This window comes from Amblyomma maculatum, chromosome 3 (assembly GCF_055883805.1).
Source record: "Amblyomma maculatum isolate TAMU_Amacu chromosome 3, ASM5588380v1, whole genome shotgun sequence".
Taxonomy (NCBI): domain Eukaryota; kingdom Metazoa; phylum Arthropoda; class Arachnida; order Ixodida; family Ixodidae; genus Amblyomma; species Amblyomma maculatum.
Genome location: NC_139346.1, coordinates 77,534,437 through 77,551,773, shown reverse-complemented (window position 1 = coordinate 77,551,773; position 17,337 = coordinate 77,534,437). Strand labels below are relative to the sequence as shown.

At 45.1% G+C, this 17,337-nt stretch overlaps 1 protein-coding gene across 25 annotated transcripts in view; it reads right to left on the bottom strand.

Annotated features, from left to right (window-relative positions):
* The window catches only part of LOC146195028 (uncharacterized), a 413,834-nt gene that overhangs the window by 351,015 nt on the left and 45,482 nt on the right, over positions 1–17,337 (bottom strand). For 22 of the 25 annotated variants that reach the window (XM_084597638.1, XM_084597631.1, XM_084597650.1 and 19 more), the window contains exons 5-6: positions 16,932–16,970; positions 5,538–5,582 (exon numbers count right to left, since the gene is read on the bottom strand). The exons of the other annotated variants lie outside the window; for them this stretch is intronic. In XM_084597638.1, coding sequence (XP_084453764.1) covers positions 5,538–5,582; positions 16,932–16,970 — 84 coding nt within the window. The remainder of the gene's footprint in view (positions 1–5,537; positions 5,583–16,931; positions 16,971–17,337) is intronic. 25 annotated transcript variants of the gene reach the window in all.

The following is a 17,337-nucleotide window of genomic DNA, read 5'->3' as shown; positions in this document are numbered from 1 at the left end:
TTTTTAAACCTGTTTATAATTCGTGCCAAAGTGAACGTATGCGTGACGTCATTGACGTCATGCCCCCCCCTCCCAATTTTTATTGGTCGCTGGAGCCCATGAGCCGCCATGTTTTCTACGCATGGGCGTCTATGGAACCTTCGCTACCATAGTATATATACCTTGGCCGCTCTGCTAACTTATGCCGACGTTCCGTGACGTTTTACCGCTCCCGTGACTTACGCCGACGTCGGTCGAATACCTGCCGCCGTTCCACCAACTTACGTCGAAATCGCCCGAAAAGATCGACCGCCTACGTACCCTGTGAGGTACGTAGGCCTGTACAAGCGCCGGCACCATCGTATTGTAGGCCAAGTTCAAGATTAAGCAACACATTGCGCACAAATAATAACCGTCCGATTTTCTACATTTTGCTGACTGCCTGGCTATATAGTTACGGATCAGCAAAGAGGAAGAAGCGGGCAGTGGCGCGGGCAGGAGCGCTCGTGCTAGGCCCGCCAGCAATTCATTAAAAGTCATCTACCATCGCCATCGGTCATGTTGTGTCGTCTTTCCTCATCGGCTTACCGCATCGTAACATTAGGTGGAGGAGCGGGGTACTTTGTCATCAGCCCCTCATCCTGGTCTGGAGCTTCGGCGCCCTGCTACTTCGCGCGCCGTCGGTTGAAGGTTAGGAGGCATCGCATGGCTGTTCCCCAGCCTGCCAGGCCCAGCAAGACCTTGCCGTTCCTCCGCCCCGTCCCCCTCCCCGACCACAAGACACGACGAAGGAGAGATTGACCCAAGACGCCATACATGACCACAAGACACAAGGAGAGACCCGATCGACCATATGTGACCCCATTGACCTGATGTGCCGACCAACGACTTAACGACCCAAGACACCACTACACTTGAGGACATCCTCCCCTGCTTATGCCATGTGGTGCGTGCCTTGGTCTCCGGCCTGGGGTCGTGGCGACGTGTGACCCGAGAGTGTCCTGGCCCAAGGTTCATTGGGAATCATTGTGCCGGCAAGCCGGTGTCTTCTTCCTTCTTCCTCTTCTTCTTCAAGCATCTAGACAACACGCCCATCATCATGCCATGGAATCATCAACATCAATAAACTTCCTCGTCCAGGATCGGGACGATCGCTCGGTTGCCCCGGGTCATGTTACGAACCACTAGCAATCGCCATCGGTCATGTTCTGGCGTCTTTCTTCATCGGCTTGCCGCATCGTAACAATACTACCCGCTATTTCCTTCGCTGTTACTCAGTGCCAGCACCACCTGGCCAAGGTTCCAGGTACTGGCCTCCATCGCTTGAGTTCTCCGCCTGTGGCAAGCGAGAATCAAGTCGTCCTTTTTTCTCCAGAACGCTCCGCGTTCTCGATCCGCTGTCTCCCTTCGCCGCGACGCCGCTCCAATGTTTCACTGCGTCGTCACCAGAAGAAGCAGACAATTTTGCCGGCGTTTAGATTTCGCTGGCATGCTACTTTGTGTAGGAAGGGGAATTCGGCAGGGAAAGATTGAAAAAGAATGGCGAGAAAAATAATATATTTGAAGGGGGAGATAAAATGCGGTCGTTAAATAAGTGTTAAGGTACTTAGTGGAGTAACGATAAAAATGAAATGATGAAATGTATGATATGTAACAAATCTGCTTATAGAATTCACAGCTTGCAAAAATGCCCGAGGGAAACATGCAAGGTGAATTTAGTGTTTTAAAAGACTCCAATGTCTTTAAAATACGTAAATAAAAAGTTAAGAGGAAAACTAGGTGCCGAAGTTCCTGAAGCAACAACTGCGTCCACACTGAACTTTCATTCTTCGTGGTTCACCTGCCAAGCTCATAAATGTTTTAGTCGGTGGCATTTCTCTCGTGACTCTTACAGACACCGGTGCCTCGATTTCAGTAATGGACGTTTTTCTTTGTCGCTTGGTAAAGAAAGTGAAGAGGCCAGTTTCAGGACTCTCTGCGCATGGCCATTGCTGAACAGATTACGCCGTTAGCCGCATGCAATGCTCGAGTCACGATCCACGGCTCATTGTATACTATCGAGTTTGCCGTGCTGTCCTCTTGTTCACACGCGCTCATTTTAGACTGGAATTTCCTGTCGCGTCACGCTGCTATCATTGATCGTGCTCGTGCTGAGGTAGGGTTCTCAAGTTTGCCCCATACCTTGCTAGACACTGCTCCGTCGAATTCCTGCGCAAACCTCTCGTCGTCGAAGATATCAACCTTCCGCCCTGCTCTTCTGTACTTGTTCGTATCGCTTGTGACTCTCTTAGCGATGACACTGTTCTGTTCACACCAGCCCATGCTTTCCTGCGCCGCAAGTGCCTTCCATTGCCCTACGCAGTGCTCACCTATTTCCGCTGCCCTATCCATGTTATGGTCTCTAACTCCTTTTATCCCCTACTGCTTTGCGCCATGGTGAATGTCTCGGCTGTATACAGCCAATCGCATCTCTTCTGATTTCCGAGGTACGTGACCACGCGCCGCAATCTGCTGACTAAGCTCAGCCTCCTTCACCTGCACCCGCTCCAGCCTCTACAAACTTGTTCCTCCGTTACAGCGACGGCGATCTTCCTCCAGCGCCGTCACACAGCCTTTAACCCTCCTAGAACACTTCCGCTCCTCTTTCGAATCTCATCAAAGTTCTTGGGGTCAAATGTCTATAGTCACTCATGGCATCGACACCGGCACCGACACACCACTGCGACAGCGCCCCTATCGTGTGTCTGCCTCCTTCCTCTTCTATCTTAGCCCATTCTGTAATGCTCATTGTCATGCGATGGATCTTATTTCCATCTTCCAATCTTCCTCGTCCACGATCGGATGATAGCCCGGTGGCCATAGGTAATGTTACTGACAAGGATGAAGAAGCGGGCGGACAGTTATGCGGAGACGATCGCTCATGTTAGTCCCGCCAATTTTGATGAAAATCATCTCATCTTCATCGGTCATAATATGTCTGTACATCCGATGGCCGCCTCGTATCAATACTATTGATGTGTTAAGGGCATATCGTTTGTTTCCACGGGCCAATATTACATTCATGCGAGTAAATCTAGTAGGAAAATTCCAGAGGTTGAAAAGCATATTGTTAGCCAGTTCGGCAACACCCCATAGGCCAAGATGCATTTTAGTATTGTACGCGCAGCGAAGCTTACAGTTCTGCACGTTAAAGGTGTAGAAGACGTATAATCATTTGGGAAAATCTGATCGTGATTGCTGCTAATGATGGTCGATACTAAGGCAGCTTGAGGACCTGGCAGAATTCTCAGCAAACGCTGAGAATTCTGCTCAGCCGTCACCATGTCTCAGGACCGTTATCACACAGGAACGGTAATGCACAGGTTTTGCCCACAGTCGCGCGCAGTTGCAAAAAGCTTTACGCTAATGGTTATTTGAAGCGGTTTAGTTTTGGCTTGAATTGGCTGTGGGCATGATCGGCGACAAAGCGGAAGCCCGATCATGTTTGTACTCAAGAACGCCATTCGCAGGTCCTACCCACTCTAGATGTACGCAAGTGTGCATTTGCAGCTGCAAAGACCATTCGACGCACGTTTCCCCAACTTCGTGGCCATGAGTCTCGCAGAGTCCCTTTTGAAGGAAGAGCAAAATGGGGCGAAAGCCCAGCGACTCATTTCTCGAAAATCTCAAACGAAAATCATACAACATGTTCACAAGCTTAAGATTGCATCAAGTGGCGCGCAGGGAGCGCTGGTATGCGATTTGTTTTTCAGTCCCAAACAACCTGACTGCTTTCTAAAAGCGTGTCAACAACTGTAAAGAGCATGACTGTAGGCGAGTTAGTGGGACAGAGTAAAAATAGCCCAGCAAAAACAAGCAGGACAGAGGCAAGGCGATAATGTTTTGCGTTGCCTCCGTCCACTGGCCTGTGCGGTTTTATCTTTACAGTATCAACAGTAATAGACCATTGCAAGTCTCAGGTGGCAGGAGCCATCAGGGATGATATATTGATTGTCAGTGCGTTGTGGTGCATCTATGATACTGTACTATCATGTGGTAGCACGTACGAAGGGCAAACTGGGCGCAGTCTCAACTCTAGAATAAACTCACCCTCCAGATTACATAAAGAATGCACTAGTGGTATTCTAGCTCTACGCGTTATGAGCTTTCCCCTTACCTGGACCACCCGAGTGGGATGAATTATTAAAAATATATAAAATAGAGGTTCATTTTGAGTCACTCATCAGTGATCACAGGTGGCTGAGTCATCAGCAAGCATCTGTTAAACTACAACAGAAATAAATTTAATGTCTTATCCTTAACTTGATAATGTTTGCATATCATATCTAGCGGTCTATGGTATTGTTTTGTGTTTGTTCTTTCCTTTGAGAGGTAAATATTTCGCTCCTGACGGAATAAACTTTGGTTGTTAGCTCGTTGTGTTATTTTCTTCCGTCGTCTCGTGTTTTGCGCTCCTAGACCTACTCTACAATGTATCACGAATGCTTTAATCTTGACCATATGGTTAGGTGCAGCTTATGTCGATATAGAGATTACATTCATTGCTACTTGAACCAGCTATAGAGAAGCCGGTGCGGACGGTTCGCTTACCAGCAGCCACTAACACAAGAATAAAACATTTTTTTTCGCACATCAGGTATGTGCATTCGTGGAAATTGCATAGTGGAATGCAAATTATAAGGGCTGCTGCGAACTATGCACCAAAAATGCTACCAAGAAAATCTGCTTTCTTTCTTTCATACTTACAGTCCAAAAAGCTGCGTAAGTTCGGGATTCCTGTTAAGATAGATCATACCGCTTTCCATGTCTATAGTCATTCACGTAAAACAATTGCAGCCGTCGATGTGAGGCGCCAGGTCCCACCAGTCTTTAAAAAAAGTGATATTATGCAAGAGAGTTTGACTATTCTAATAAGGTAATGTAACTGTGACATATTACCGAGCGCTACAGAGCAGTCACTCCACAGATGTATTTGCGCAGGTTTGAAGCCACCGATCAAGCGCAAAAACTGGAACGCAAATTTGCTTCCAAAATGAAATAGATGGTTTTCCTCCGTAGAGTCTGCCATGCCAAGAGTGGACCAATTAGGCATCGATGAGGAGTAACTATTTTTCAGAGCAATGAGTGTTTTCAGATTCTTCTACTAGTTTGTGTAAAGAAATGTACGTTGCTGTACTCCCGTTCCAGCAGATGATCACAGTTTGCACTATTTCTGAACATTCTTTGCTGCGCCGTTACGTTGTAGCTTTTCTGTCCTCTCTCCATGTGTTCTGTAGACTTCTGTGAGGGCGTAATCTCACCTATGCAGAAGGGAAAACATGTATTGTTTGTAGATGGAAAATATGCACCAGGTACCAATTACAATCAGTTTTGTTCTTAGAAGGCATATTTAGTGTATTAATGCGGTATAGTAGGATGCTCATCGCATCAAAAAAATAGATATAATCGCTTTGTGCTCGTCGCTCTGAGAAAGGGTCTATAACAATAAAAAGTGGCGTTCAAACAAAACGTTAATAGGCTACCCTAAAGTCGCATACATTCTTGAAACAAAGGCTTACCATTGTGGGAGGTGTTGTCCTGAGGTGCTTCGTTTTCTTCATGGTCTGCATAAATAATAGAATTTCCACTTCATTCAGATATGTTCTATTAAATTTTATGTAAGGTACTGAAGACATTTTTCTTCTTTGGGTGCGAGAGCAATTTTTTTAGTGAAAATGGAATCTAAAATGAAAGCCCTGTATATAACAACAACACCTCTTTTATATTTAATCCTTGTACGAGAATGAGTGCTATCCTCATTTAGCCATCGCTGGGAAGATAGTGAGAGACCGGAAAGCGTGGCGTGACATGGTCCATAGGGTCACGAAGAGTCGGACACGACTGAACGACTAAACTGAAACTGAAACTGGGTGGTCTAATAAACTCTCCTAGTAAAAACGCGTTTTGAGGTTATTTTTATGGACAGTATAAGAACAGGATATTTGCAAGGATGATGTGTATATTGCCTGAAGGATCGTGCATTCAATTGTGTACAATGCAGTCTCATAAGTCACCCCGTACTAAAAAAGTTTTATAACAGTTTTCAACCATATATTTACCCCGCTCATTCACATTACATTTCCAAAACTCTTAGAAGAAAGAGAAGAGCAGTACAGATAAACCAACAACAATATGGCTGACATTTATTGAGTAGGCAATATTGATTGTGCAAATTAAATTCAATTCGATAAAAAAAAATTCAATTGAAGGCATTCGCGTGTGCCTTGGTGGCTAATTCTTGCCACTGATGCTTCCTATGCTCTTGCTTCAAATCGGACATCAAAGCACGCAGCTCATTCAAGAAGACACTTCCGACAGTTGAAGGCTCGCTTTCCACTGTACGTAGAAAACCCCGCTTTAGGTATGCGAGGCTTGCTGGGCAGTCATTACCTATCATTTCGATAGGCTTTGAACGTGCCAATCGTCTTGTAGTTGGTAATTGTTGTCCACACTAAAGCTGGGACATTGCGAGCAGGTACGCATGATGATGCCAGACATCGCACTGCGGGCAACCTCTGCTACGCCATTGCCACGCGCTGGAATGTAGGCTGAGGCTTCTTGTTTTGTTTCTTAACATCCCAACCGAGGCCTGTTAGCCTAACGCCCAATGCGAATGTTGCCGCTTCGGAACTTGCGGCATGCGATATTTGGGACGGCTAGAGAACCCCTCACAGCTCACGGAAACGGACCCTTCAAGTCTCCTATTACGAGCGGTGCTCGACAAACAGATGCAAATTCTTTGAAATTTTGCGGCAACCGCGAAGCATTGTACAATGATACCATGGACATACGAATATATTTTCAGATAATCCTGTTCACACCAATGCCTTCATTAAAAGTAATCAACCGCTTGCACCAAACACCTAAGGGGGCTAAATAAATTTAAAAGGTATAGCTCGAGACTAACGATTGCTCTGTTTCGGTGTTCCGAAAGGAATAAAACTTATCATGAAGAATGTTCTTTAAAGATACGGATTTCTACAAAGTTTGAGTGTGAGACTGGCAAGCTCAATCACTTTGCCACTATAGCAGTATAAAACTATAACGTTAGCAGCCTTTTATTTAAACATGCTTGGGATAAAGCAACGGCCTTATATTTACTATTTATGATAAAAGGCTCCCAGCTCTGCTAGAAGCGAGAGATTACAATAAGGAAACGTAAGACTCGCCCATATGAAACATCATCCCCGATGTCATAGTTTCTTGAATCCTACCGCCCTATCGTACCCATTCATATTGTTCGTCGGCACGTACTAGTCCCTGGAGGACCTTTATCACCGCAGTTTGCTTGATATTTTACTATGATCGCGATGAAAGTATGCATCTTATTGGGCACAAATTGTTTTACCATTCCGCGTGCATATACCATTCATATACCAGCAATTTAAACAGTAGTAGTAGTAGTAGGCATTATTGAAGCGCAGCACAGTCGCCTAATACGTCGATAGCCTGCTGAACGAGCAGGCTCAATTCTTCCTCACCTTAAGCACCAAGCCATACCACCCAAGTCCAGATAGTATGGGAGGGCATAGAAAAAGAACACGATTTCAATGTAACCCGGCATGAAAAGAGGCTGTGGAAAGGTTGGAATAAGGGAAGGACAGTTGGGGCATAATGGATGACGGCGGAATTTATACAGATATAGCCTCCAGAGGTTATGAGCTTATTCTGTTGCATCTGCCGAATGACCTGAGCATCCCGAATGGAAAGAAAAGGGTGAGCGTCGGCGTAGTGCTTGCGCTCTAAGCGAGAATCATTGTAATAATCGCTGATGGTGGTGCGAGGACACAGTCTCGACAAGCCCTCCAGGGACCTTGGCCAGGGAATTAATGGTGCCCGGTTAAAAGTTTGATTGGAGAGCTGGTTCGCCAGCTCGTTGCCGTCAATCCCCGAGTTTCCCTCAAGTGGATCCATCAAAGGAAGACCGGGTAGGGCTGCAGCGTAAAAAGTGTGGTCTAGAGCTCCGTGGACAGATGAGGTGCGAGATATTTATGTGGAATGGCACTTATAGCAGCCTGGGAGTCAGTGTATGTAAAGTACTGAGGCACAGGTGGGAGAGAGTGGAAACTTTGAATGGCATGAATAATGCAGAAGACATTAAGCGAGATAATACCCGGAGGGTGGAGAAAGAGGTCGCTAGTGTGAGTGACAGGGGTAGATAGACGAGGATGAAAGTGGACATGGCTACCTGACCAGCGAGGAGCCACATAAGAGGCATCTCTGTAAGCGACTTCATGGGTATTGAAGGGCAGACTATGATGATAGGCAGGAGCACGTCGGCGTCCAGCATGCAGGACCGGCGACATATTGGCTGCAAGGGGAAGTATACGGAGGTTAGTAGCCTCCGGCGGGGAAGGAGTTGGCAGAAGGACTGACTGGATGGGGTAGATATTAGCTTGGTTGCGAAGCCAGCGTCTATGAACTGTAGAAGAACTGTACGTGAATGTATCTGCGCGTGAAGGATTTAAGTGTATGTATTTGCACAGTCGTTGTCCACTTCTCCTCTTTGTCACGTTTTTGTTGCGAACTTATAGTACTCTCCATGAACTGTGCAGGAGAGACGAGCTGCCTGTCGGCCGTGACAAGCTACCATAAAGCTTTTTGTTGTAAGTGGCTATGGGAGGACAAAGAAACGCATTATAAAGGCCGTGAAAAGCTGCTTAAAGTGTGTAGAGTTGGCTCTGTGTGAACGAAATATATGGTAGAATGTAAAGAAAATTGGTAAGAGCCAGCGTGTGAGCCATCCCACAAGCGCGAGCATCCCTGAGGGCAGAAAACCATCTCACAACTCGGCGAAGTAAATGAGTGACAGAATAACAGGTAGCAACAGCCGCATGGAGAGCCCGAACATTTTTGGCGGCTTGCAGAGGCATGCCAGGAACGCTACATTTAGAAACGTTAGGGATTGGATAGCTGCCCGAGATAAGAGAGATCGGTGAGTTGTGAGCTCATTGATAGACAGAGTGAGTAAAAAATAGGAATTCTGACTTCTAGAGCTCGGGAGACAAGTCTGCATGATCAAGAAATGAAGAAGGAATATCTCTTGATCGTGGACAGGAGATCCACGCAAAAGTGTTGAAGATCGGGCATAGAGGATAACTAACCGCGAGAGGAGCCACAGTGATATTAAAAAGGATGGATGAAAGAACTGCACAATGCGGGGTACCGCGACTGAGAGGGTGGGGTTTAGAATTAAAGTTCAGTGCTCGAAAACGGGCCTCGTTATTAAAATGAAAAGCTCGTACGTTGTTACACTGCAGCGACGCCTTCAAACCTGTTCAATAAGTACTTTCTTCTGGGCGAGTTGGTTCATATTAGCAAAAGGTAAAAGACTTGCGCAAAAAGTAGATGAAGAAAGAGACGTGACAACAAGACAGAGCGCAAACTTCCAACTGGTTTTGTTTAGGAAATGGTACCTACTTATATAGACAAGTGAAATCATATCATATCGATCAAGAGTAAACACGTGAGCACACAACCAGCGAAGATCATCTACCAAGCAGGGCAAAAATGACTTAAATCTCATCAGATTATCACTGAGGCCAAAAAATGTTTGCTGTGTAAGAAGGCTGAATGATGTATGCAAGGTATACCAGCAAACGCAGACAGATACACACACATGCAAGACTGCGCGCGCGCAAACAACACACACACACGCACACACAGAGATACACACACAAACTGACAAGCACACGTAAAATCGTAACAACACATTTCTATGGCTAAGCCAAGTCAGACCTAAAAACAAAGTAAAACAGGCAGTCGCAAACTAAAACCGATAAAACAGCCAAATGGCTGAAAACCTAAGCGAATAAAATCAAATTTTCTAGGCAAAAGCCGCGTCAGTCATAAAAATCAACCACAAACAAGAAGCAGGGCAACAGCAAGTAACACAGCAAATCACACATGTCCTAAAAAGGCTAGCTCCTTATCTAGGAGTGTTAAAGAGGTTGAACAAATACATTTTTCACCGTTTTTCGTTATTAAAAAGGCCTCAATGATCTCTCCCTCCAGAGAGAGATCATTGAGGCCTTTTTAATAACGAAAAACGGTGAAAAATGTATTAGTTCAACCTCTTTAACACTCCTAGATAAGGAGCTAGCCTTTTTAGGACATGTGTGATTTGCTGTGTTACTTGATGTTGCACTGCTTCTTGTTTGCTGTTGATTTTTATGAGTGACGCGGCTTTTGCCTAGAAATCAACCATTCTTCTTGTTTGTTGTTGATTTTTATGACTGACGCGGCTTTTGCTTAGAAAATTTGATTTTATTTACTTAGGTTTTCAGCCATCTGGCTGTTTTATCGGTTTTAGTTTGCGACTGCCTGTTTTACTTTGTTTTTAGGTCTGACTTGGCTTAGCCATAAAAATGTGCTTTTACGATTTTACGAGTGCTTGTCTGTTTGTGTGTTTGTGTGTGTATCTCTGTGTGTGCGTGTGTGTATCTCTGTGTGTGCGTGTGTGTGTGTTGTTTGCGCGCGCGCAGTGTTGCATGTGTGTGTATCTGTCTGCGTTTGCTGGTATACCTTGCATACATCATTCAGCCTTCTTACACAGCAAACATTTTTTTTGGCCTCAGTGATAATCTGATGAGATTTAAGTCATTTTTGCCCTGCTTGGTAGATGATCTTCGCTGGTTGTGTGCTCACGTGTTTACTCTTGATCGATATGATATGATTTCACTTGTCTATATAAGTAGGTACCGTTTCCTAAATAAAACCAGTTGAAAGTTTGCGCTCTGTCTTGTTGTCACGTCTCTTTCTTCATCTACTTTTCGCGCAAGTCTTTTACCTTTTGCTTCAAACCTGTATTTGTTGATTTTTACTAGCTGCCGGCTTGCGGCCTTCTCACTGTGATTCTGTTAAGCATAACAATTCTGTATTTGTTTATTAATGCTCGACGTCGCGAGACGCAGCTTTATCAGTTTCTTTGTCGCGCAAGATGCGCCGAGATATGTTTCGAATATTGCGGCCAGTCGCGTGTATTTCTACAATGTTCCAGGTTGTGCTGGTGACAGTTTGTGATGTTATCTAGATGGTTCTGGGGCCGCATTTAAATTGAACGTTGACGTGTGCGGTAGGCATTCTTAGTTCGACGATCGACGATCACGTTTGTGGCTATCGCCACCGCCGAATTTCTTAGTTCTTTTCAGGGCGCAAGTCAGCCCAGTAAAGAGTTTCTTCATCAAACTTCAAGGCTCTTCATTTGTGTCATCTACCTTGTCACCACCATGTGACAATACATGCGGGAGCCGCAGTCGGTGCTGGAAAGGCAGGTAAGGATATGGTAATCGGAGACGCAATCGAATGCCTTGCGGACATCGACAGTTACCAGGGCGTGAAGCTGAGAGCTAACACAGGTGAAGAAAGTATGCTGGAGTATAAGGAAAAGGTCCTGTGGAGATACGCGGGGACGAAAACCAATGAGAGTATAGGGGAGCGCGTTCGAAGCCTCCAATTACCGACTAAACCTACTGAGCCCCATTCTTTCTATTGTCTTGCCGACACAGGAGGTCAGAGAAATGGGCCGGAGGTTGGGAATGACTGGAGGCTTACTAGGTTAAGGAATGAGAGAAATAAGTGAGGAAGTCCAGGACGATGGCAGAGAGCCTTCTTCCAAGGCGATGTTATAGAGGTTGAGAAGATGTTCCTTTGCGTTTTCGGGAAGATTGCGAAGAGCGGACTAAGTGATTACAACTTCTCCGGAAGCAGAACGAGTGGCATTATCAAAACGTGGATCTTTAACACAGCGCAATGTAAAAAGAACATTGAGGTCGTTGCTTGCACTGCCTGTATATTCACAGTAAAAGGGGAACAAAGGAGTGGGAGAGAAACATCTGCAAGGGGTGCGAAGGTAGGTTCGAAAAGGCTTCAAGTTAATTTCTTATGGAGTCCTGTGTCAAGGGTGTTGCATAGGGTGTTCCCTCGAGAATACTTAAGTGCAGCACAATATGCCCCTTTATATTTACGCAACTTTGAATGGGAGGTCTGCATTTGGAGCTTGCGGGGTACTAGTCTGGCTTTCCGGAGAAGCTTTTTGCGACGCTTCCATAACCTGTTGAGATGGGGGTCTAGGTCATAAATGGGATATGTAGTGGTTTCATTGCGAGTAGAGGACAAAGTCGCTTGGAGAAGGACATTAGTTCACTTCTTAGAGGACGTGAATCAGGCAGTGGAGACAATTAAAGTCATGGCAGACGGTATATTGAACGCGCTGATTGAGGTTATCCGAAAAGGATACGGATATGGAAATAATGTAGTTGTCACTAAGGAGGATGTCGGAAGAGGCTGACCACTAGGTGATATAGGACCTGAGCAGTAAGTGAGGTCAAAGGTTGTGTAGCTCTGGGAGTATGTGACTGCCCTAGAGAGTACTCCGGGGCGTTTAGGAGAGTGAGGCACGCTTGCTCGGCCATAAAGGGGAGCAGGCGACCGGGACGAAAGTTCTGCGGATAGCCCCATAGTGTGTGCTGGGCATTAAAGTCTCCGCAGGGTATGAAAGGGCAAGTTGTCAACAAAATTACCTAGGGCCGTGAAATGCATGGAATTAGTGGGGGGGGGGGGGGGCGTAGAAGGACAACAATGCCAGGCTGAGGTGAGCTTGAAGAAGATAGTAGAGGGTGCCCACCGGGTAGGAGAAAAGTGATGAGGGAATGCTAAGAGCTGGTACCGAGGGGTCCACTTTACACAGCGGACGAGTACGAGTACCGGTCCCACTCGTCACTATGGAACGAAACGTCAAAAATGCAAGACAAAAAAAGGTGCGGGCACCAGCAGCAGTGCGCCCGCTGTACCCGCAAGAAGATCCGAAGGCAACGGATTGGTTGTGACACTGCCAAGGAAGGGTGGTATAGTTGCTTTTTTCTTTGCGTTGTGAAAAAGCTCACCCGGCTCCGACAGACTCACTGAACGAGAGAGAACCGGCCAGCTTCTCAAAGAGCCGCCGTTCCAGCCGTCTAGCAGATCTCCATCCATAAGACAAAGGTAACAAAAACCCACCTCACTCGCTCTCTAAAAGAACGGCGCACGCCACTCAAAAGACAGCCTAGGGAGAAGACGTTATTGGGTATCTTGTGAAAAAGGGGAAAAAAGTTGCTTTCTACCATCGCTAATAGATGCGCGGGAGTCGCACTCGCCTGTGACGGAAAGGTTCACTGAACTAGAGAACCGGCAACCAGCTCTCCGCAAGATCCGACGGCTCCGACCGACGGCTCCAGCGGATCCGGCTCCGACTTTGCGGAGCGAAATGGCTCAGCCGCTCTTTATAAGGAGCAGCTCAGATGATCCGGCTTGCTCCGGAGCGACCAATTCCTAGTAGGAAATTCGTCGACCACAAAGACCGATCTGTTTTCTTTCTGGGCTGTAAAAGAAAACTAGTCTGGAGATGAACGTCAGTCGCTAGTTATCGGACACTTGGTGGACTACGACGGTGACAGATTTGTTCCGGCAATGACTTCAGTTATTGCGTGTTTATAGACAACCCAGTCCATCACAAAATTAAACTGAAGTACCTGCGCTTGTGTTCATGTTTCCGCCGTAAATTTTTCGCTTTGCTGATATCACCCACCCGTGTAGAAGCCTCCTTTACTATGATGTTAGTTCGAGTTGACATCTGAGTGCGATTCTGCTTACAACCACAAAAAATATTTTTATTGACACCCTTGTACTCCGACACCTCTATTCATCAGCACCCATAAGGGTGCAAATAAGCACAAGAGGGATTGGAATGGGCGCAGTTTTCTTCCAGCGCGGGGAAAGTACGGGGTATAGTGTTTCGTACGCAAGTCCTTGCCTGTGCAAGCTTGAGCGGAATTATATCGTTACAGAGCCAGTACGTGGTCATCAATAATTGAAGTTCTTATTCATATCATTATGCAAGCCGGCACACATTGTCATCGAACCTTACCCTGGTTCGAGACGTTCAGGGAACAGGAGGAGGGCGCAAACTTTATTTGCTAATTTTCTCGCTGTCATGAGTGAAACCTTCACTCCAGGGTCGCATGGACCCCCAGGAATTGCGTGGGACCCTTGCCGTTTTCGTCGAATACAGAATATATCAGCAGCAACAGTGTGAGTACATGCGCAAAATCCTTTTCAAAAAGTTTGGACCTGCGGGCCATAGAGCTTGTCCTTCGTATAGATATAGAGGTTGAAGTCTTTGCCTAATTCTTATTTTTCTATGCATCATATTTCCCTTGCTGCTGCTGCGTCGTGTCGCTTGACTTGTTTGCTGTCTTCTACCTCTTCGATGCCTTTGTCCAATTCATTTACTCTCCTTTTCTTTTTGCCTCAGATAGCCAAATTTTAATCTCATTATTGCAATTGTGTTCGCAACAACGCCTCTCGCAAATATCCCTCTACTACCTCATTGCATTATCGCAACGTGGAGCCTGTCCTTGCTATTATATCTGTCCCTTTCGTACCCCAACCATTGATATTGGACGACATGTACCCGCACTAACGGTCGACGTATGCTTGTAAATTGTGGGTGCAAAATATTGGATATTATAGAAAATGCCTGCATTTTTTTATCGGAAAACACCGTTTGTATTTGTGTAAACGTCATTTTCTGAGCGTCGGTTGCGACACCTAACTCATTTTTACTTTTTCAGAGCATCCAAGCCACCAAGAATGTAGAATGCAGAAAATGAAAGAAGAGATATTATTGCGTCTTACTGGTCTTACTGTAGGCGCCGGGATTACATTTCAAATAGCAGTGAAAAGCTTAAAAGCATTATAAACTCATGGGAGAAGCCTGCTTGTATATGAAAGCGTTATAAATATTGCAATTTTATGGTGAAGAGACAAATGCGGCTAGTTAGCTAAAAAGATGTTACCTGAATTATGAAGTCATTCAAAATGTACCACAGCTTCAACACGGCGACGCGGTCACCCAGAAATCGTACATGTACGTCTGAAACCCTATTACACGCGGTAAATAATTTGCTATGTTTATATTGTCTAAAGTTTATCTTTGCCTTAGTGTACTTTGGGACATGGAGGCGATGTTGTTAGGGGGGGAGCAAGTGACGAACTATTAGAATTACTATTTGTCCTTTTTCAGCAGCCGCCGGCATGCGGCCATATCACTACGGCGCGAACGCACGCATCAATTTTGTATTTTTTTATTTCAAGTTCATTGTCGCAAACCGTGGCTTTATCGGTTTCTTTGTTGCGGCACATGATTCGAGATGTATTCCAAAAGAATACATCCGCGCACGTGTGCTTCTACATTGTTCCAGGTTATGCCAGTCACTGCTCGCGGCTTTATCTAGATATTTCTCCGACGCCTTTAAATTGCACGATAACGAGTAAAATGCATTCTCAGATCAACGACCAGAGAGCACGTTTGTTGCTACAGCCGCCGCCGAGTTGCTTTGCGCTTTTGCCGCCGCAAGTCAGCCCAATAAAGAGTTATTTCAGTACTATCAGGCTTGTGTCCTCATTTGGTATGTACGGCTTTGTCATCAGTTCATGACAATATTTTTGGCATTCTACGGGCTTCATCCAACTGGCCCTTTATGATGAGCTGCGTAATATCGAATAAATATGTGGGCGAAAAACTGATTTTAAAATTCATGGCTTTATTTGTTTTTGTTAGCAACTTACTTTATGAAATTAGAATTTGCAGAGAACCTTAATTGTGGGTTTACAGGGAAAAAACGGTGAAGGACAGTGTAAGCTAGTAAATAGAACGAGAGCCAATTCTCAATCCGCAAGCTGGTGCCAAAACACTAATGTAATAGTTGAGGACCGCTTGTTAGCACAATAAAATACCTGAAAGTAATTGGTGGATTTCAATTCTCTCTGAAGGTACAAAAATATGTCATTATTTCAGTAAAGTACAAAACAAAGTAAGGAGTGCTCCAAACTACCTGAAAAGTTACCATGATGGGCAGTAATATAAGATCGCAAAACAAAAACGTGACAAAAATGTTGTAGTCCTATTCTCCTCTTTGACATGTTTTTGTTTGGCTCTAATACCTCTGTCACACGAGCAGATTTAATTTTATTCGAATCGAATGTCATGCGGTTTCTTTCGGGGCTACATGGTAAAATATAATGTCATTCGCAAATGGTAGCAATTACGATCAGCTACAAAAAAAGGCTGCACTTAAGGAGCATCAGTGCGCATAAAAGGCGTTTGAAATCACTGTGTAACATTTTAAAGCTGATCAAAACATCGATATTTCAAAGCGAAAAACATTACTTTTGGCTGTGCTGTAGCACTTTAGCCATAAAAATCCAAGCCAAGTATCGAGTCACCCAGAAATCCGAAATATGTAAACAAACAATATGGCTGAACACAGAGGAGCGCGGATACACAGTGCGGAGACGCACGGGGACACGTAGAGCATGCAATTGGCGTCCAAACTGTGAGGCGCTCAGTCAAAACTTTAAATAGTTCCGAGATAAACATACGGGGAGAGGCGGTTACCAAGGAACACAGGGCCCAAAAAGATCGTGAGTCGCTGCCATTACTGGACCACTGCTGTAACCGAGAGTAATGCCGTTCCGCGAGAGTCTGCAGTGCTAATAATTTTACACCTAAATTAACAGGTTTTAAAACAAAACTTTAGAAATATAATTTTTTAATTTCAATGTGCGCAGAATATGTTGTTGCGTTACTTGTTTCTGCTGCGTATCTGGCGTCAAGAGTACACATTCGGTTCGCGATCGAATGCGAATGAGTTCCCCAAACTCATTCGATGAAGAATGTCATCCGAACCTAATGACATTAAATTTTCTCGTGTAGCATGGGAATAATGACATTAGATGCTAATGTCATTCGATACGAATGACATTAAATTTGCTCGTGTGACAGGGGTATAATATTACTGTCCGTCATGGTTCACCAACTCGCCCTATCAGCGGTTCTTCTTAAGGGTCACATTGCAATCATCAAACATGCTTACCTTCAAGACTTTCCTCTGCGTGGTCCTCAATTCCCAATGCTGCAGTGTAAAATATATGTTAGCAGTCAGTGTCTAAACATCTTTACAATAAAAAAAAATTCATTTTGATTTTTTCTCAACTCACGAGAAAGAAAAACTACTTAGTTCTCAGTAGTCCTACAGCGCTGATTTTCAAGCAGATACTAACATCTGTGGCTTCATTCTTTGTCACCTCGAAACAATGCTACTCAAAGAATATTCCTATGGCATGTATTAACTCTTTTGAAATGTCTGCAAAATGGCGTTTAACAAAACTTCAAAGCCCCGCCTTGGTGGTGGAGTGCATGGGGTACTCCACGACTTTGCTCAAGGATGCGGGACCAAATCCTAGCTTTTAGATATTGAACCCCCGGTACCAAATCAGACC